At 36.5% G+C, this 22,094-nt stretch overlaps 1 protein-coding gene and 1 pseudogene across 2 annotated transcripts; both read left to right on the top strand.

Moving 5' to 3' along the window:
* The first annotated feature begins 6,746 nt into the window (after positions 1–6,746).
* Positions 6,747–8,283, top strand: LOC105056113 (flavonol sulfotransferase-like; annotated as a pseudogene).
* A 10,282-nt stretch (positions 8,284–18,565) lies between these two features.
* Positions 18,566–21,889, top strand: LOC105056061 (ACT domain-containing protein ACR4). 2 transcript variants are annotated; one of them, XM_010938123.3, is made up of 8 exons: positions 18,566–18,849; positions 19,419–19,491; positions 19,594–19,639; positions 19,736–19,850; positions 19,961–20,040; positions 20,128–20,721; positions 20,832–20,936; positions 21,242–21,889. In XM_010938123.3, the coding sequence occupies exons 1-8, from the start codon at positions 18,843–18,845 to the stop codon at positions 21,581–21,583; spliced, it is 1,362 nt and encodes a 453-aa protein (XP_010936425.1). In that variant the 5' UTR covers positions 18,566–18,842; the 3' UTR covers positions 21,584–21,889. The 2 variants fall into 2 exon arrangements, with proteins under 2 accessions (XP_010936425.1, XP_010936426.1); XM_010938124.3 differs by having other exon boundaries at positions 18,677–18,849; positions 19,422–19,491; positions 21,242–21,767.
* The last annotated feature ends 205 nt before the right edge of the window (positions 21,890–22,094 follow it).

Genomic DNA, 22,094 nt, shown 5'->3' with positions numbered 1-22,094 from the left:
TCATTCTTAACAAAAATTTAAAATTTTTAAGCTGGTGTATTGCTAAAGATTTAGTTTCACTCTTTATTTTTAGATCCTCACAAATTTCAGCTAATTAATATAAAGCTTCTTTTATTTGTGGAGTTTGAAATCTTATTACCTTGTTGCTTTCAATACGACTTTTCTAACGTATTTATGATAATGACTTTAATGTTAAATTAGGTACATTATCAAGTAAATTTTTCATCTCTTTGTAGAATCACAAAATGCATTATATATACGTTGTATCATACTAAAAAAAATTTTAATTTTATTACAAGATGAAGCCATATCACAAAGTATTATGACTATGATAAGTACATAGTGTATAAAATATTTTAGAATTTATTTCTAATAATTTTTTTATACTCCTTGATTTTTTTTTTATATTAGATCCATTGGCGTGTCCTATCATCTTATATCATCAATATTTAAATCAAGAGTTTCTACGATAAATTGTAATTCATTAAAAAGGCCTGATCCTGATGTATTATCCATTTTTAAAAATTTTAAAAAGTATTCTTCTATTCTTATTGGCCTTTTTGAAATATTCACACATCATATGATCAAAGACATTAATTTATTCTTGATAACTTACATCTGGAGTACAATCGAGTATAATTGAATAATATTTTACTTTTTTAATTATTTTAATTATTAATTTTTTATATTAGATGCTAATACAATTATTAACTCATCTTGAATTTTATGACTAAGATAATGATATTGAATTTTATTATTTTGAATATATCCAAGTTGTTCTTGCATAATTGGATCAAAAATCACAATCATTTCAAATAATCATAAAAAGTTACCATTATTATTTTGATAAATCTTTTATTTGTTTTACAAAAAGCTAGAGAACGTTGAGCAAGAAATTTAACAGCACTTACTATTCTTAATAGTACTTTTTTTTAATATTTTTTCCTTATTAATTTGCCCTTGAATATATTTATCAATTGTTTGATTTTTTTAAATCTATTTTGTAAATCAATCCAAATGGTCATATTATGAATATGATCATTACTAGTTTCATAAGCTTTAAATCTTTTACTAAGGTATTTCCAATCTCTAAAACCATCACTTGCTAATTGACTTATACTACTATTATTATTTGATTTAAATAACTTACAATAAAAATAAAATAATTTATCTAACTCTTTTGAGTACACTAATCATTTTCGATTATGTTGCTCTCTATTTGGTAAAGTTCGATCGTAATGTGTTAAAAAAAAATATCTATTATATTGATCAAAAAGAAACTTTATATTAATATCACTTTTGAAATTATTTTCAATTAGTAAATCTCTAAAATTTGTATCAAGGCTATCCCATATCTTAGGATTATAAATATCAAAAGTATTTGATTCACTTAGTTTTTCATTCATTAAATTTTTATCACCGCTAATGAGATCATCCGTGCTATTAGTATTATCATTAGTATTATTATCATTATTAATAATATTATAATCATTATCAAGTTTACAAATAATATTTATATTTTTATTGACAAATTCACTAGCAATATTATTTGAATTCTCAACTATATCACCTTTCTTACTTATAATAAATTTATCAAGACCTTCTTTTAATGATTGAGTCAATTGTTCTTATTTTCTTTTTTCTTAAGTTTTTCATGACCCGAAGGATATTTTCTAGGCATCATTTTTATAGATAAAATAATAAATATTAGGTAAAATTAATAATTAATAAATTTGAAGTTTGGAACAATATAGAACCTGATTTAAAATTTTTTGATAGAATAATAGAACTTGCTTGAAGGCCTTTTTGATAGAACAAAATTTGAGCTTGAGCTACTGTAATTGTAATAAAAATTTAAATCTGAAAAATAAAATATGATAATTAATCAATTACTTCAAAAATAATTATGCAAATAATATTCTCTTTATAACCATAAATATTAACAAACTCCTTTAGAACCAAGATTAGGTTCCTACCCAAAATATTCAATAACTCCAACTCTTAAACAATAAAAATGTGCATAAGTTAAGAATTCAAATGCTCTAAAATAGATCAAAAAAAGATGTAAAAAAAAAAAGAAAACATAGAAATCCATTCTTTCTTCAGATTTTTCTTTCTTCTCAACTATTTTTAACAAAATTTTCACATCAAAATAAAATAAAAAAATTTATTCAGATAGAAGATAAATCTATGATGTTCACACAAGAGAATAAAGAATCCAATGAGAATGATCTAAAAAACATAAAAATGAGAAGATCTTAAATTTAAAGAAGATAACTTACCATAAGTGAGACTTGATTATTTGCATACGATAAAAAAAGTCGAGCCTCGAGAGAGATTGAACAAGAAAGAACGAATGAGAGAGAGTGTTAGAGAGATCAAGAAATGAGAGAGATTGGGTTTGGCTGTTAGGGATCAAAAGAGAATAAAGAATTAGAGATTGTGATTAGGGATAAAAAAGATTGGTGTTGACTGTTGAGAAGAGGAAAAGCCGTTTGCTGGGAGCCTAGGATGTGGTGGTACCATGATGGTTTGGGATAAATTGGGAGAATGAGAAGCCTAAAGAGGAAAAGACATTTGGCTTACCAAAAAAAACACATTTGGGATAATTAATGGGTCAATTTATTCGAGAATCAGAAAAATTGGAGCCTAGGGCAGTCGCCCAGTTCAGCCCGCCCTAGGGCCGGCCCTGTTTGTGACTCATCCGGCAACTTTTTCATTTTTCAGCTTTTTTTCTTTTAGTAACAAAATAGCCATGAAAAATTGAATTTTTTTTAATTCAAAAATTTTTGGAGTATGAATTATGAAATAGATGAAATAATAATTTTTTAGTTTATACTATTTAAATAATATATTAACCCATTTTTTCTCATTGCTTGCCCTTTTACTTATGAGTTGCCAGGTGCAACTACTTGCAAGATAAATTAATTTATTTTGCTACTTTATTTAGTTTTCTCATAAAACTCCTTTTTCGTAAAAGTAGAATATTATTATAATTAGTAGGCTTCACCAAACCCAACCGTCTAATGTTTTTCTTTTTCCAATCTAAGTCTTGTTTCTCTAATAAAGCATGATATACGTAGGAGGCGGGCCGAGGTAGCTTGGGACACCCACTGCTGCACAATGCTTGAAAAAGTGCTGAGAGGGTGTTCTTCCCCAGATATTCAGCACACTTATCGGAAGATGCACAGCACAATAGATTGGGTCGTCTCTTTTAATTTATTGCTAAGCACTCCAATGAGATTTTATAGATGGACGCCCATAGTGCCCCTTTGTCTTTTAATTTCAGAATGTATTGTTTTCTGATTTTTATGGTCATATACATACTAAAAAATTTTTCTCATAATTTTATTATAATTAATTTTTTATAAATAATTATATTTATTTTCATAATAATATCAATTCAAATATTTCATATCTCAATTTTAAAAATAAAAAAATAATTTTTATTCAAAATTTATACAAGAATAAATATGTATAATCTTATTTCCAAAGATCATGCAACATTGAAAATAAGCAAATCATCACATTTGAAATTTTATAAGCATAATTTTAGATTACTTTATACGTATAAGATAATACTCTTCAAACTTTTTGATTTTTAAATATTTTAATAATTTTTTCATGAGTCTTCTAAATCCATCTTTTATCTATTTTGATCAATAGATCCCAAAAGAAGATTTTAAACTCACTATCTATGATCGTTGACTTCCATTTAGTTTGTGCCGCACATCCTCAAATCTCATCATTGGTGATCTTGTTGTGCCTTTCTTGCTCTGGTTTGATTTATATTATAATCTATTGGTTATCCAATTCGAAACCACTCAAGTTATTGGACATTTTTACCAACCTTGTTGTATCACTGATTTACCTTATAATTATTTTATTTGTTCTAAATTCTTAGATCTTGATTTGATGCTATAGGGATACGATCAACTGGACAAGCTGATTTTGAGCAAAAAGATTTATGTTCTAATCCCTAAGCCGAGGTAAATCCCTAAATTTTTATTTATTAATTAGTTATGTATTAGGTAGCATCGAGAAATTTGAGATTTAGAATAAGTTGGATATTAGAGCTTTGAAATAGAAATATGATAATAATTTATTATTTCTTATCTTGATAGTTGATCGAGGATGAGTTGATTTTATGCAGATGGACGTGCTAGATATGAATTGGTAGACATTGTATCTGAATTTAAATGATGATAGAGATAAGAATTCTCGGATATTGATCATCTATTTATACATTAGTGATTTTGCTCGATATGACTTTTAATAGATACATGCTATATATTGAATTGTTAAGTACATATATGATCATGTATGAAGTCATATATCATATATTATTGTTCCTGGCTAGTTTGGATGGACTTGGTATTTGTGTGCATCGAATTTTGCAAAAGAGTGGTATTGAATTATAATTCTTTGATAAACATATATTTGAATTGTTTAAGTGAATGATGGGTTGTGGTGCTCCAGGCTAACTATATTGTTGACGCCCTATCACAGGCTGGAAATATAGTTGTGGTAGTCCATGGGATTAGCTACTATATTAGTACCCCTTCATGGGATGAAAATGTGATTATGGGAGGTTAAGATTGAGTACTTATGGTTCTCTAGACTAGCGACTTTATTGATGTCCCTTCATGAGCTACAAACATGATTGTAATCATCCGAATTAAGCACTTGTAGTCTCTTGAACTAACTACTATGTTGATGCTCCTATCACAGATTAGAAATATAGTTATGATAGTTCATAGGACTAGTCACTATGTTGATGTCCCACCACGAGCTAAAAATGTGATTAATGTGATAGTCTAGAGCTGAGCATCTAAATATTATCGAATCCGATATACGATAATTTGAGATAATTATTTGATGTGATTTATTATATAAAATGATGTATTTGCTATGCATGTTTTACGATTATGGTATCTCATGGTATAGAATTTATTTGAATAATAATCGTTATTAGTTTCTTATTTATTATCATTATATTGGTATTAGTATATGAAAATTCTTACTGAATTGTAAAGCTCACAACCATTTCTCTTTTCTTTTTTAGAGTTACAGAATTCATGTATTTGACTATGGTTGGGATCATGGTAGAAAGAATTGATTAAATAGGACATCATCAATAGTAGTCAGATGATTGAGTTTTATAAATTATAAATTAAAAATCTGATATTTATTAATATGAAGTATTTATTATGAATTAAGATCAATAATATTTATAGAATTTTGAGGTTGTAACAAATTTATAAGATCCTGTATATTTTTTAGGATTTCATCTTAGAAAGTGTACGGCCGTCGCATAGCCAACCCATATGCTGGGTTTAGAATATGACTAAAATTTTTTAATAGAAAAATATATAAAATAATAATTTTAAAATTTGTAGGGTTTAAATATTATCTAAACTTTTTGTTTCTTGGCTTCTCGTCTTTTTGCTCGTGCCTTGTAGGGGTGCAATTGTTTCACTGGGACAAGCAAAAGAATAAATTTTTTTTGTTTAGTTTATTGCGTTTTACAGTTAAACATCTTTTTAGAAAAAAAAAAACATAATATGATTGTAATAAGTAGCTTCACTGAATCCAGCCCCCCGGCAATGTTATGGGTTCTACTAGGGTATAGCTCTTGTGCTATCTTGGCCTCTGGATCTATCCCGAGACCCTATTTTTGTTCAAAAATGCTTAATAACAAGGACAAGCGAATACCATCAAATTATAGATTCAATCAGATATTCATTATTTATAACTCCAATTCTACTTTATAAAAATCAATAAAATAATTCAAAATAGGAAAAATCATATAAAATTGTACGTGTCTACTATTCAAATTATTTCTTCTAGCTTCATTGTAGTTGAAACTAGATTCCTTATGCCTATGAAAGAAAAAAAATCTAAAATAGTAAATGACAACTTGGATTTGCTAGAAAAGTCAGAAAATAATAAAATTTGAGGTTTAAGAAAATGTATATGGTAGGTATGGACTTAGTTATTTGGTAGGTATGGACTTAATGATTATGAGCATTTTCATGAGTCATGAATTATAAGAACAAGATCTACCATTTAAAAGTTGTGCTTATTTTATATATCTATATTAAAATGGAGGTTTTGTATTTTATATATCTTATTTAAATTTGAGGTTTTGTATTAAAATGAGGTTTTATTATACACTCCTTTTGCCATACTTTTACTATCTACATGTAATTATTATCAGAAAAAGTAAGTGCTTATTATAATGGTAGTTAAGTTCATAGGATTATCATGGCAGCTTTTTTTTTTTTTTTTAGTACCCTAATGTGGAATGACTAGATGTGTTACACCCCTCATTTATTAGCTCTACATATAATGAATATATAATAGGAAGAAAAGTAATGACAGCTTAAATACTATTTCATCAATATCAAATATCATAATATTTTTCTATTTAAAAGCAGTTCCATTATAGGAAGGAAGGCGACTAGTCAGCAAAAGAAGGAAACAAGAGGTGGTCCTGGTGCCTGCAATAATTTCTCCCTGGAGAGGCGTTTGTGGCAGCGGCGATGGGCCTTTTGTTCCTTTGCCCACCAATCTTGTTTTCGTTTTCTACTTGTTTTCTATTCTTCAGACTAAAGAAAAAAAGAAAAAAAATTGCTATTTTTCTACAGCAAAGAATCCTTTAGCCTATCAACCAAAGCTGCCATGTACCCAAAGTGCACTACTTTTTTTTTTTTCTTTACTTCTACAGCATCAATTTTAAAAACTCTCCTGACAAGGCATGGTGGATTAGCATGCTGGCGTGGTTCTACAAGAGACCAAGATAAGAAGCCTCTCCTGCCACACCCTTCTCCTCCTCCCATGGCCACTCTCCCATCTCTTTCCACTATCTCCCTTCCATCAGGTTCCCAAAAACAAAATGAACAGGAGCAAGCTCCAACATCTCCTCAAAGTCAGTACAGCGACCTCATCTCATCCCTCATATTAAGGAAAGAATGGGAATCCTCCAGCTACAGAATATACCAAGGTGTTTGGATGCGTGAAGACATGCTCCCTGGCATTATAACCATGCAACAGCACTTCAAAGCTCGCCCTACGGACGTCCTCCTGGCGACCTGCGTCAAGTCCGGCACTACCTGGCTAAAAGCTCTGGCCTTTGCCACCATGACCCGAACCCAATACCCTTTGGCTCACCATCCTCTGCTTAGCCACAACGCTCATCAGCTTGTACCTCACATGCACAAATACTTTGCTACCGGCGAAATTTCCCAACTAGAAGCCTTGCCTTCCCCTAGGATCCTTCCCACCCACTTGCCTTACTCCATGATACCAGTCTCGGTCCACGGCTCGGGTTGCCGAATTGTGTACCTTTGCCGGGACCCAAAGGACGTGATCGTCTCCTGGTGGCACTTCAACAACAAGCTGATGCCGGCGACGAGGAACTAGGTTCCATTTGCAAAGGCCTTTGACTTGTTCTGCGACGCTGCTTATCCGTTCGGACCAAGCTCTCGAGTACCGGGAGGGGAGCTTGAGGAGGCCCGAAAAGGTGTTGTTCTTAAAGTATGAGGATATGATGGAAGAGCCGGTGGCAAACCTGAAGAGGTTGGGGGAGTTCTTGGGGTGTCCTTTCTCCCCTGAGGAAGAGAAGGAAGGGGTGGTGGAGGAAATTATGAGGATGTGTAGCTTTCAAAAGCTGAGCAAACTGGAGATGAATAAGCTTGAATTAGGCTGGAATCACATTGTGAGCCCTCCAACATTTGCAGCATTCTTCAGAAGAGGAGAGAGGTGGGGGATTGGAGGAATTATCTGAGTCCGGAGATGGCTTGCAAGTTAGACCGCATCGTACAGCAGAAGCTAAAGGGATCTCGTCTGACACTTGGACGCGCGTGCGAATTGATGGCTGCCACCACTGGCAGCATTCCCCGGTCACAGAATGCAAGTGCAACCGATCAATTATTGGTTGGATCTGATCTAGATCATATATAGATTTTTTTCTTTTTTCCCCTTCATTTCCCCTTCATAACATATATCTTTTCATATATTTAATATATTTTCGCTTCTTAACAATGCACGTTACCATATATTTAATCCAGCCTGTTTCCCTGATTCTAAGTACCAAATTATCTATGATCCACTTAATATCAGGTCCAACCAATAATTTCTCGTTGCAACCTGCGTTGCATCTCAAGCAATTAATCTTTTGGAATTGTTTGATTACATGTTTAATCTTATGAACAACGTAGTTCATATGTTGCCTCCTTGTGATTCTTTGTTGGTTGTTGTTGAGGTTTCCTGCTTTTCCATGTGGATGTATTTGGATATATACTATAAAAAACAAAATTCATAATATTGTATAATGTTTTATATTTCTTGAAATTGCCATCTAACATTTTAGATTAGTTGGTTTTCACTGGTAATAGAAACTTCTACAAAATTTGTCACATTGTGGAATTGGAAAATCCCACCTTAAATGGAAATTTCTAAATTTATGAGTCTTGTCTCTTGGTTCTCTCACAACTTTCATATATGAAAAATCTCTATTTTAATTTTTAAAATTTTGCAATAAGAAATAGATAAAATAATAATTTATAATTTATAATATTTAAATGGTATATAAACCTTTTGGTTTTTTGATTGTTTCCTCTTTTGCTCGTGACTTGTGGGGTACAATTGCTTCTACAAGATTTTGAGATAAGCTGCAGAATAAATTTTTTTTTAATAAAATTTACCATTTCGATACCGAATCTCATACTGATACCTCCTATCATAATATCAATATATAATACGGACTGATATTATTGATGAATGTTTGATCCGGATACCACCTCCTAGGATCTTTTGGATACCGCGCGTCGCAGCAGAAAGAAAGAAAAAATAAGACAGAAATCAATCAAATACATGGATCAGCCAAAAAAGGATTCGTCTCCACGAGACATGCAAACTTCACTATGAAAAAAGAAAAGAAAAAATTACAAGAAGAGATCACACCCCCAATCCTTGCACATCTAATCTCTCTCTCTCAAAGATGCTCTCCCTCACAAAAGCTCTCTCTCTAAGAAAACCCCATGAATTCCTGAAGTGATCGCTATTCGCTGTCCAGAAGTCCTGCTCCTGCTCCTCTCAGCGTCGCCTCTGTTCTAGGGTGTTCTGCGGAACGAAACTACCACAGCACCTTCTGTTGCATGAACAGGCTTTTTATAGCCTTAAAAATGTGGTAGAATAGGATATAGTATCCTACAATACCCAGGAAACCATCCAGGACCTTTGGATCACGATCGAGAATGCTTGGAACCATCGGATCGTGACATGGTCTATGGAATAAGGCGTAGACATGAGAAATGAAAGTGAAACATGCCCGATCCATGGTGGACCACGAGAAACCCCTACGAAACGTCCACGCGGTCCATGCACTTGACCATAGACCACCCGGTCCATCATGGATCGGGATATCAGGGAACTGAGCCCGCACGCGCATAGACTTTGGCCGCGCCCGCACCCGCACGCCTGGGCCGCACGGCCGCACCCGCGCCCATGCACGTGCGCCTGGGCCTGGGCCATGCTCCGTGCACCGGTGCCCGGGCCTGGGCCGTGCTCTACATGCTGGGCCGCGATCTCGCGCCCGGGCCTAGGACGCGCTCCCATGATCGGGCTGCGTCCGCACTTGGGCCCTGCACTGCCGCACATGGTAGCGCCACCGCCACTCTACCGGCCTGCCGCCAGCTGCCGCTGGTGCTCCATCGCTTCGAACTTCATGCCAATTTCAATCGAGCATATCTCCATCATCCGGATTCTGTTTGACGTAATCTTGGGCTCATTGGACTCCATTCATCGTCGCGGATCTCACTGTGGACTCAATATGGATCAAATCTTAAGGCATCAAATCCTAACAATCTCCACCTCGGCTCGACATTCGACCTCCTTCTAACTCTGAGAGCTTCTAAATCTCCTCTCCCCCATGCCCTGGGACAATCACCTGCTAATCATGGATGGGCAAACATGGAAATTGAGCCAGGCTGCTCGATCAGATCTTCATAGTATGCTGTACTCCTCCTGACCTGAGACCTGCTCGAGGTATCATCCTACGGTAATAAGAATCTCACCTTGCAATATTACCTTTCATCCTCCCGAATCTCGCATCTCATGCATGATCTACCTTCACCTAGAGCTCCACCTCGCTTTGGGCTCCACCTGGCTTCTGAAGCTCCACCTCGCACTGGACTTCCTATCAGGTAGTAATGTCCTCTCATCTTCTTCTTCCCCTCCAGAATAACCTTATCACCACGTAGCACCTTCAGGATTTCTCCACCAGCTACTGTCCTGTAGCCTCTTGAATCCAGTTTGCTTAGTGAGATAAGATTCTATCTGAAATCAGATATGTATTGGACCTCTCTCAATCTCCTCACTGCACCATCATGTGTCCTCCAGCAACCATCCCGATGTCTTTGATCGCACAGCTCGATCCATCCAACAGATAAACGTGCCCTCACTGCTCTCCAGGGAGTCAAACTGCTTCTCTTTACAACATACACAATGGGTGCATGCAGAATCTAATATCCACTGTGGGAAGAAGTAGATACCTCATCAGATATCTTCAAAATATCACCCTCTGAATCACTACTGACCGTCACTATAGTAGCCATCATCCGATCCCTGAGTTGGGAGCAATCTCTGGCTAAATACCCCAACTTGTCACACCGGTAGTATCTGGTCTTGCTCAAATCCCTCGTTTTGGACTTGGACCACCCTCGTCATGATTTTCTGTCACTTCGTCTACCGCCTCTTACTCCTCCAGAAACCATCAAAGCTGAGCTGCCGTCGTCTGAGCTCGAAGCTGGGTTCTCCCTCTTGAGAACCTCATTCTGGAGAATCACCGTGGTGACCTCGTCTATCTTGATGGTGCTCTTCTCCACTAGAAGAGTAGTCACCAAGGACTCATATAAAGGGAGAAGCAACGCTAGCAAGACCAGCGCCCTGGTCTTCTCCTCAATATTCTCGCCAACACTGAGGTCGGTGAGGATCTTCTGGAAGTGGCTGAGATGCTTCTGCACGCTCTATCCCTCCGTCATCCGCAGCTGGTAAAACTGCCTTCAGAGGAAAAGAGTGTTGGTGAGAGATTTTGCCATGTACAACTCTTCGAGCTTCGACCACGGCACCATCGAAAAAGTCCCGTCAAGCACATGAATTACTACCTTATCCGCTAAATACATGTGGATGGTACTCACCGCCTACATCTGGAGCCGCTTCCAATCCTGCACCTCCATAGTGATCAGCTTCTCCTCGCATAAGAGAGCATCTATCAACCCTTGGTGGATGAGCACGTCCTTCATCCTTACCTTTCACAAAGAGAAATTGCTCTTTCCATCAAACTTGTTGATCTCCATCTTGATTGATCCTATCTTCTCCATCTTTAGTCTTGCTCACCACCTCTGCAATCTGTGTCCTGATCCTGCCTCGCTCTGATACCACTTGTTGGTGGATGCCCGGTCAGGACATCACCTCTCAGAACCTTTTCGATACCGCGTGTTGCAGCAAGAAGAAAGAAGAAATAAAATAAAAAATAATTAAATATATGGATCAGCCAAAAAAGGGCTCGCCTCCACGGGGCATGCAAACTTCACTATGAGAAAAAAGAAGAAAAAATTACAAGTGGAGATCACACCCTCAACCTTTGTACACCCATCTCTCTCTTATAAGAAGCTCTCTCACAAAAGTTCTCTCTCTAAGAAGACCCTTTGAATCTTTGAAGCGATCACTGTCTGCTGTCTAGAAGCTCTGCTTCTGCTCCTCTCGACGTCGCCTCTGTTCTTAGGTGTTCTGCTGAACGAAACCACCACAGCACTTTCTGTTGCGTGAACAGGCTTTTTATAGCCTTAAAAACATGGTAGAATAGGATATAGTATCCTATAATACCCAGGAAACCACCCAGGACCCTTGGATCGCAACCAAGAATGCCTGAAACCATCAGATCAGGATGTGGCCCATGGAATAAGGCGTATACCGTGAGAAACGGAAAGTGAAATGCACTCGATCTATGGTGGACCGCGAGAAACCCCTAGAAAACGTCCATGCGGTCCACACGCCAGGCCATGGACCGTCCGATCCACCATGGACTGGGATATCAGGGAACTGAGCCTGTGCGTGCGTGCGCATGGGCCAGGGCTGCGCTCGTGCCCGCACGCTTGGGCCTGGGCTGCGCCCGTGCGCATGCGCCTGGGCCTGGGCCGCGCTCTGCACGCTGGGCCGCGATCTCATGCTCGGGCCTGGGATGCACTCCTGCGGCCGGGCCTGGGATGCACTCCTGTGGCCTGGCTGCGCGCGACCGCGCCACCACTGCTTTGTCGGCCCGCTGTCATTGGTCCTCCATCGCTCTGGACTTCATACCAACTTCAATCGAGCGTATCTCCATCATTTGGACTCCGTTTGAGGTGATCTTAGGCTCGTTGGACTCCCTTCGTCATCGCGGACCTCGTTTTGAGCTCAATATAGATCGAATCTCGAGACATCAAATCTTAACAGATATGACAATAGCGGTGCAATATGGTAGGTTTAATGCTGGATGCCATGGAATGATACGATAAATAATATTTTCAATTTTTTCTATCAAAAAAAAATAATATTTTTCAATTTATTAGATTTTTTCATTAAAAATATTTTTTAGAAAATAGAGTATTATTACAACAAGTAGGTTTCACGAAGCCCGACCCTGCAATAATTTTTTTCCTCCAATCTCGATCCTGTGAGTCGTTTCTCGAAATAACATGTGATATACGGGCTTTGTGCATTATTCATTTTGGAATAATTGGTGGCACTCTATCGCTATTCTCTTAAAAAAATTGAAAAGAAAATATGTACCAATAAGCACCAGTTGATCCATGAACTAAGTTCGACAATGACATGCTACCTTTCAAAAGTTGTTAATTACCTATAATCATGATGGATGATAACTGCTAGTTCGATGGCACTCCATCGCTATTCTCTTAAAAAAATTGAAAAGAACATATATTTCAATAAGCACCAGTTGATCCATGAACTAAGTTCGACAATGACATGCCACCTTTCAAAAGTTGTTAATTACCTATGGTCATGATGGATGATTAACTACTAGTTCGGTTATATAAAAGAAGGAAATAGTTAATTATCATAATTAGAAAGAAACAAGAGCTGGTGGTAGCAGTGGGCGAATGGTTCCTTTCCCTACCTTTTCTTTTCTTTCTTTTTTTTTTTTATCCTTTAGTCTAGCCTATTTCTTCTGCTGTAGTTATGAAGAGGACAAATACATCATCTGAATAATTTAAGGGCGCATGGATTCGTTCAACCGAGATTCAGGTTCCCGCTGTGACCCTCGGAATCGTAGATTGCATGCTTTTCTGGAAAATCTAAAACTAGCAAAAGTAGTATGCATATAGAGAGAAAACGATCATGAGAAAAACAAAATTGAAAAGATAAATCTATTGAGAAAAAATCAATAAATTTTATTAATTAATAAATTCCAAGAAAACCTAAGTCTTTCCACCGTGCGCACAGTGGGCTAGTCCATCTCTAATGGAGGGCAAGAATTCTTTACCCATAAGTGAATGGCTACTCCTCTTCAAACTCAAATAAGGATACTATTGGTTGTTTCTTTGAAATAAAATTCTTTTAGGACCATCAAATCTCCGAAGCCAAATTTTGCTCCAACCATCCTACTAAAAGATGGAGTGACCATCATAGCTTGGATATAGAGATAAATAACAACATGCAATAAAATCCTGGCTAAATTAGGACTCCCAATTATGAATTGCTGACAAGTGCCACCAACTAACAAATGAGTCTTAAGAAACAGGAACTTTTGATCAATAAAGACAAAATAAATCCTGTCAAGCTGCGTCGAGAAAATTTTAGAGGACCAACCTGAACTATAATTAATTATCCAAGGCCATATTTTGAGTATGAATGTTCCAAATCAAATAGGAACTGCTAATTTCCTTGCAGAGAGGTATGACCATTGTAGAAGACCTGGTTTAAGTGCCAAGAGTAGTTGAACTTCGGGAAGCAAAAATGCTTTTCATATAAAGTAAATAGATTACTACTAGCTGTATATCAAAAAAAATTTTAATATATATTAGGAAATTGATAAGTGCATATTACCAGGTCATGTAGTATATATCGGTGAATATTATATTCTAAAAATTATATATCAATTTATTTGGAGGTGTGTATTAAATTACTAGATAACTAATTTGTTAAGTGTGTATTATCTAATCCTGTACCATATATTGATAAACTCCATATTTTGAAAACTTTCTATCGATTTACTTGGAGTTAGTATTAATTTGCTTAATGATTAATTTGATTGGTGTATATCATTTGACCATTTAGTATGTATTTATAAAAAATACATTATGAAAACGAGAAAGAAAAATAATACTATACTTATTTATTTCTAATTATAAGAATGACGATTCCATTAATAGTAGGAGTTTTGACATTCTAATTTCTCCTTTAAAATTGGTATTAGAAGAAATGTGGTAAATGGTGAAATCCATCTCATAATGTTTTCTCTGGTGCCTGCCCCATATGAGTGTTGTTCGTGTGTAACCAGCCTCCAGGGCAAGCTCCAATATTGATTGGTGATTTGCCAGCTAAGAATGTAGAATATTGAATTGGATTCCCATACAATATATTTTCATATTTGATCAAGTATAGATATGCAGCTACAAATTTTGCAGAATATGGATCCAAATATCCATATAAAGCCAAGGTGTTAAAATGTACCAAAATAATGATAGAAGATTGGAATCATCCCTCTGCCTCTAGTTGACAACTTCTTAACTATAAAGTCAGTATTGACTAGAATATCAAAATAAGGACTTATTATGCTCAATAAAATCTATTCAAGTCACTAAGTTGTGTAACTTAAAATACATTGCTATATTTCAATAATTATCTCTTTTATAAAAAATAATTCTTTTCCCTTTGATAGCAAATAGAAGAATAAAAATAACTTATTCTATTCTTTATTAATGGATTTCCAAAATTTTGAATTTAAAATGATGAAAAATATCAATGACCTCTAAATATTCTTACATTGTGTATAAATTAAGGATTTGTGGGGAACATAAGTCCATGTAATTTAAAGGATAATTTTTAATGAGTTGTTTTTTATCTTATATTTTTAGTTCTAAATAATTTTAAATTTTTTGAATGTATTTTTAATACAAAATCTGGCTGGATCAATTGATCCAATGGTTGGAACAGTAATTCAAGCCCTTGGCTACGGACGCAGATATCTGGTCTAGGTTTGATATCATTTCCATTCCCATCCTTTTATTATGATCATATCATTGATGATGCTTCTCATTATTAAGTTTTGCACAAAACCTAATTTATATCGAAAATCATGTTGATATGATATCTGATAATGATTCTTATGCTAGAATCATGCCGATTTAGAACTGTGGATCCTGCATCCTCCTTGGCATGGATTTGCACTTGCAAATATTTATGGCAGGAGAAGCTGAAGTCACAATGTAAACAAACAGATCCCTATAATACCGTAAACATAACAAGTAAACCAAAAAGATCTCTTCATTCCCTTCTCAATGACTACTAATGTTGCCAAGATGGGTACGGATACATCCCAACGTTGTAGTGATTGTGCTTGAAATGGAGGGGACGACCATATATATTTCCTGTATAGTTAACTATTCGGAAGAATAGATGATCCATATTTTCCATATTGCCGCAGCATCTCCTACAATAGCTTTCTCCAAGACCATGGTTAATTACTCAGCTAAAACGAGGTGGGTTGCTTGTGAAGCACTAATTTCCACATAACATACGTTATGTCTCCAAGGTGTTGAATAGAGTTCGATGACGTCCTGTAACTTTTCTTTCGTCCTAGCATCATTTTTTTCTTTTTCAATTTTCATGATTTGTTGATTACTATCGGCATAATAACTCCAAGGACATGGTTTGATTTCTAGCAATCTCTTACTGGCTTCTAGTGCTATATGTCCTCCATGCTTGGCGATACTTAACTAAAAATAGCCATTGCACTACACAATAACAAGTATTTTCGGTGTTAATTAAGGCACATTGGATTTATACAGAGGAACTTTTGTGTTTTCCTTTTTATTCTTTTTGATTAAAAAAACCTCTATGATTGCGACATCCTATAACCAAAGATCATTTTTCTATCTGGTTTTTTATTCAGCTAGGCAATCTTAATTATTCTTGGCCTGTTACTCTTGAAAATGGAGGGTAAGGCAAATAAGATTTCTGCATGAAAAGAAGGGGATACCCTCTGAAAACATGGAGAGAATGCAGTGCCATGTTGCATTTATCTTTTGCTCAAAAGAATTTATATTATTGTCATGCTAGGAATTCAGCATCCAGATTGGCCATGTGATGGCTGCACATTTCTTAGGACAAGATCCTAAAGAATATGTAAGGCTTTAATATTCATTACAATCTTAAAATACTATGAACATTATTGATCTCAAGTCATAGTAAATATTCTATATTAATACATATCAAATCTTGTATAATTTATAAAACTCGATCGTCTGATTAGTACTAATAATACTCTATTTAATCATTTCTTTCAATCATGATCCCAACTATAACCAAATACATGCATGTATCCTGTAACTTCGAAAAAAAAATGAAAAAGGAGTTATGAGCTTTATAGCCGAGTAAGATTTTCACACATCAATATCAATATAATAATAATAAATAAAAAATAAATCAAGATTGTTACTTATATAAATCCCATTCCATAAGATATCATGATCATAAAATATGCATAATAAATATATCTTTTTGTGCAATAATTTACATCAAACATTTGTCTCAAATTATGATATATCGGATTTGATAACATTTAAGTGCTAGACTTTGGACTACCATAATCATATTTCCAATCCATAGCGGGATACTAATAAAATTGCTAATCTAGAGAACCATAAGTGCTCAATCTTAAACTATCACAATCATATTTACAGTCCATGGCGGTGCACCAATATAGTGACTAATCTTATAGACTATCACAACCATATTTCTAGCCCATGGCAAAACACTAATGAAATGGCTAATATAGGGCCCACAACCAAGATGCAATCACATAATTCAATTATATGCTTATTAAGTATCAAGGTCATTCTCTTTTGCAAAATTTGATGTACATGATTTTTAAAATATATCCAAGTTAGGATCAGTAATATGTAATACATAACATCATACAAGTCATAAATATATACTTAACAATTAAGCATATAATATATCACTATCAAAAATACATGGATCAAAATCACTGATGCACAAAATAATTTTTATATAAATAGGTGATCAGTATTCAGGAATTCTTACCTCTGCTGATGTCAAACTGAACTCATTGGGTTTTTGATCTGGATATTAGGAACCCTACTCAAGATTCTTCAATCCAAAGGATTATTCTCCTATGGAACCAAATTCAATATTTAAAAGTAAAATTCATAGGATAGAAATCATCTATCCAGAGTCCTCAATCAGGGTTCATCAGGGGTCAACATCAAGCCTCCCCCCTCAAACCCCTTTTCCACGGAAGAATGGCCTAATAAAGAGATAAAAAGAAAAAGAACAATAGGTAGAGAGAGAAGGGAGGAGAGAAGAGAGATGAGAGAGAACAAAACACACACACTCTCTCTCTTCTTCTTCTTCTCAAATATAGGACCACTCTCCCTTCTTCCCTCTCTTCCTCCCAAGCTCTCGAGTGGAGGAATTTGGGATCGGTGATCCATGATAGTGCCTACTGACAGCCACAGTGGCAACCCTAACCATGATCGATGGTGGTCAATAAAGCCAAACAAAAAAAGGGAGACAACCAAAATAGGGGAGACCAGTTCATGGCCTCTCAGTGATTGTTGGCTCCAAGTGATGGCAAAAAGCTAAGAAAAGAAAGAAAAACAAGATGCTCCATCTCTTACCTAGGTCCGATGAGATTGAAGGCATGATTCTAGTGATCTATTTTCATTGAAATCTGAGGAGAAACTCGAAAAAAATCTTGGAAATAAGTGGTAATTTCTAGAGAAATTGACAATAGATTCAAAGGAGGGGAAGATGCCTTCTTATAGAGGGGGTTTCTAGGATTTTTAGCTAAGCCTATTGCCCCGATCTTTTTGGACTAGAAAAAAAAAAGACTCTGATGGGGAGTCTTCTTCCTTTCTTCTACTCACGTGCAGATCATGTGCACCCATGGATTTGGACCTCTTCAGATCAACCCGTGGGCCAAATCCAAATTATTATAATTATGAATCAAAAAAGAGTTAGCAGACATAGCAGCAAAATAGTAACAATCACTAAATAGTAACCTCCGAACCCTAATCCTAAAGCCAATCTTACTCTCCATGGACTTCCCAAATAAAAGCAGCAACAAGGGGACGTAACCCATATAATCATAACAAAAAGAAGAAAAAATTGCAAGGCACTAGTAAACCTCCCCCTTTACTTAGGCAAGAACCGCTCGCATTGCTAACATGCGCAGTTAGGCCACTCGGTGCCAACTCAGATAGAGAGAGAGAGTGACCCCTCTACAAAAAGGCAACTTTATAGAGCGACAGCACACCCCTTTCTTCCATTGGAAACGCTCATCTTTCCAACGCTCGTCTCTCCTCCCCTCCCCTCCCCCCCCCCCTCTTGTTATCTCTCTGTTCCCCCTCCTGTTCGAGCGAGCGAGCGAGCAGCAGATAGATATCGTTGGTGGTGGCCGCTGTCTGCCCTCCAAGACTTCTCTTTTTCTCCTCTCCACCAAGCGAGCGAAGGAGAGAGAGAGAAGGAAAGGAACCGACGAAGGAAGGAAGGAAGGAAGGCGGAGCGCCCTTGGTTCGGCTTCGATTCCTTCGCCCATGATGGGTATCTATCTCTTCTTATTCCCTGTCCAAAATTCACCAACCCTCTTTATTCTTCCGGCTTTTTTCAGGGTCCTGTAGTTTCTTTTCATCAATATTTGTGGATTCTTGGAGGATTCCTTGGTGGGCTTTCGATTTTTGAATATGTTAGTAAAGTATTCTTCTTCTCGCGGTTTTGCCAATTTCGTGGGTTTTGCTTGCTGTTTGGCTGGCTTAGTTTATTGGATTCGTGAGGTTTGCTTTGTTCTCGCCGGAAATCTTGAAAATTTCTACCCTATTTTTTCCCTAGTGCGCGTTGGGTCATCAAGTTTCGATTTTTTTTTTTTCGTTTTGCTAGCTGGAAATGCTGAAAAAAATTCGAACTTTTTTCCTTCCGTTTTTCTGTTAAAAATTGGTCTTTTGCATTTGTGCTTGGTAGGTTATCTTATGTCTTGATGATTTATATTGTGAATAATTGAAAAGTTTGCTTCTTTGTGAATTATGATCATCTCTTGTCTCGGTGCCCCCTTTTTTTACTATTTTGTTTGAAAATTTTCGTTTCTGGTATGTGAGTACTGAGGTTGCTTTCTGTAGAAGGGGATCTGAGTCCATCGTGGGACAGCGATGATGAGTTCGAAAAATTCATCCGAAGGATGAACCCTCCAAGGTAATTTGGTGATACTATACTGTACTCAGGCAATTGCTATTAGTTTTTTTATTCCGTTCCAGAATCTGATATATTAAACTCTTCATCTCGTTCACTTGTTAGGGTCGTGATTGACAATGAATCCTGCGCTAATGCAACAGTTGTTCGGGTAAGAATCGATTTCTTCCTCTGTTGATTCCTGGGTTTGAATGCATGTTTTTGGTCGTTATGCTGATAATTTGCCGAAATTTTGGGTCTTTTTTAGGTTGACAGTGCAAATAAGTATGGAATTCTTTTAGAAGTAGTTCAGGTCCTTACTGATCTGAATCTTATCACCAAGAAAGCTTATATATCCTCTGATGGTGGATGGTTCATGGATGGTAAAACATAGATTGCCTAGTTTTTCTCCCCCTTATTAGCTCTGTCTCATTTATTGGAATCAGTAGTGAAAAACCATTTCCTCACTGGAAGTGATTGTGGATTTTTACAGTTTTTAATGTGACGGATCGGGATGGAAAGAAAATAAGGGAAGAAAGTAAGCTGGATGAAATAGGGAATTATATACGTAAGGTAGAGTATTCATGCCACTGTAATGCTTATTTCCTATAGTTATGGGCCTGTGTTGATGAGCCATATATGCGGTTGGGTTTATTGCAGTCCTTGGGGGCAGATTCTGCTTTTGTTCCCTCATGCAGGAGATCGGTGGGTGTAGCACCTTCCTCGGATTACACGGTAATCGAGTTAACAGGGACTGATAGACCTGGTTTGCTCTCTGAAGTGAGTGCGGTGCTCACGAGCCTGAAGTGCAATGTGGTGAATGCGGAGGTGTGGACACACAATACTAGAGCGGCATCGGTGATGCAAGTGACCGATGAGGAGACAGGTTTGGCTATCATTGATCCAGAAAGGCTTTCTAGAATCAAGGAGCTTCTCTGCAATGTGCTTAAAGGGAACAACATTACCCGAGGAGCCAAGACAGCAGTTTCTATGGGGGTCACCCACACAGATCGAAGGCTCCATCAGATGATGTTTGCTGATCGAGATTATGAGAGGTCTGATAAGGATACTGCGAATGAAAGCCATAGGCCAAATGTGACCGTCGTCAATTGGTTTGATAAGGATTATTCTGTGGTGACCATTCGGTGTAAGGATAGGCCAAAGCTTCTTTTCGACACAGTTTGCACCCTGACGGATATGCAGTATGTGGTTTTCCATGGTAATGTTGATGCTGAGGGCCCAGAAGCTTATCAGGTACATCGCAAGGTTTCAACTTTATTGTTGTGTAGTTAGTATGAAGTTTTGAACCCTTCAATTCAAAGGATGTTATCCTTACATTTTTTTATGTTCTTATCTTCCTGAAGGAATATTATATCCGGCATATAGATGGGTCACCTGTTAACTCAGAAGCTGAGAGACAGCGTGTGATCCAGTGTCTCGAAGCAGCTATTGAGAGAAGAGTGTCTGAGGTAATTATCAAAAGATAATCTTTGCTAAATTTTTTGTCAGCAATTCAGTTTTGCATGGAGAAGGTTTACACAGTGTTAGATGAAGTCCTAGATCTCATTCTGCTTTATGCTTGGAGCCATGGAAAACAATGATAATATGACATATAAAACTGTCACATATAAGAAGAAATAGAAATTATCTTTGCTACAACCTTTGTGCCCTGCTAATACATGCACTGAATGATTGATCTGGTTGAATCACCTTACTGAATTTCTTAAAAATTCAACACTGCCTTATGCTCAAACATATTATCTATGGCTTGCAGGGTCTAAAGCTGGAGTTATGTACAAGTGATAGAGTAGGTTTGCTATCAGATGTTACTCGCATCTTCCGTGAAAATGGCCTAACTGTCATAAGGGCAGAAGTATCGACACAAGGAGGAAAAGCCATCAACACTTTCTACGTCCGTGATGCTGCTGGTAATTCAGTCGATGCCAAGACCTTAGAAGCTATTCGGCAGGCGATAGGCCTAACTGTACTACAAGTGAAGGGCCACATGGATCAGTCCGAATCTCCTCCTCAGGATTCTCCTACCAGATTTCTCTTTGGTGGTCTCTTCAAGTCCAAATCTCTTTATAACTTTGGATTGGTCAGGCCTTACTCCTAGAATTTCCTGGTCCAGTTGTGTACATAAGGTTTCGCCAAAATAATATCCGACAACATACAGCCACTCTGCCAAAGGTAGGGAACCCATGGTAAAGTGAACTCGCAGTACTGATTTGCCCGTCCACCATTTGTTTAACAGGGACTTCTCTCCCTTGGATTTGGAATAGAAAAGAAACTTGAAAACCTGTACAGAATCTCTCCTCTGTAACCATATAAACGATGGTCAATCTATCCATATGTTGTAAATATGAATGTGAATATGATTCTACACTATAAAGTGCAGTGATTCCAAAATGGATTTCTATTCCTTTTCCTTGTTTTGCTTTATGGTCGTGGATAAGAATGCTCTAAAGTTTGGCACCACACTTTGTTGACATTGAGAGAAGTGGGATTTGAGATCATTTGATGGATCCTGAAGACCTTGGCTAATTTCACTGCTTGTAGTATGTTTCGCCTGTTGCTCCTTCTCTGTTAATTTATTGACCTTTTGAATCTTATAGCCAGCTTTTGAT

This window comes from Elaeis guineensis, chromosome 13 (genome assembly GCF_000442705.2).
Source record: "Elaeis guineensis isolate ETL-2024a chromosome 13, EG11, whole genome shotgun sequence".
Taxonomy (NCBI): domain Eukaryota; kingdom Viridiplantae; phylum Streptophyta; class Magnoliopsida; order Arecales; family Arecaceae; genus Elaeis; species Elaeis guineensis.
This window is presented reverse-complemented; position numbering and strand designations above follow the sequence as displayed.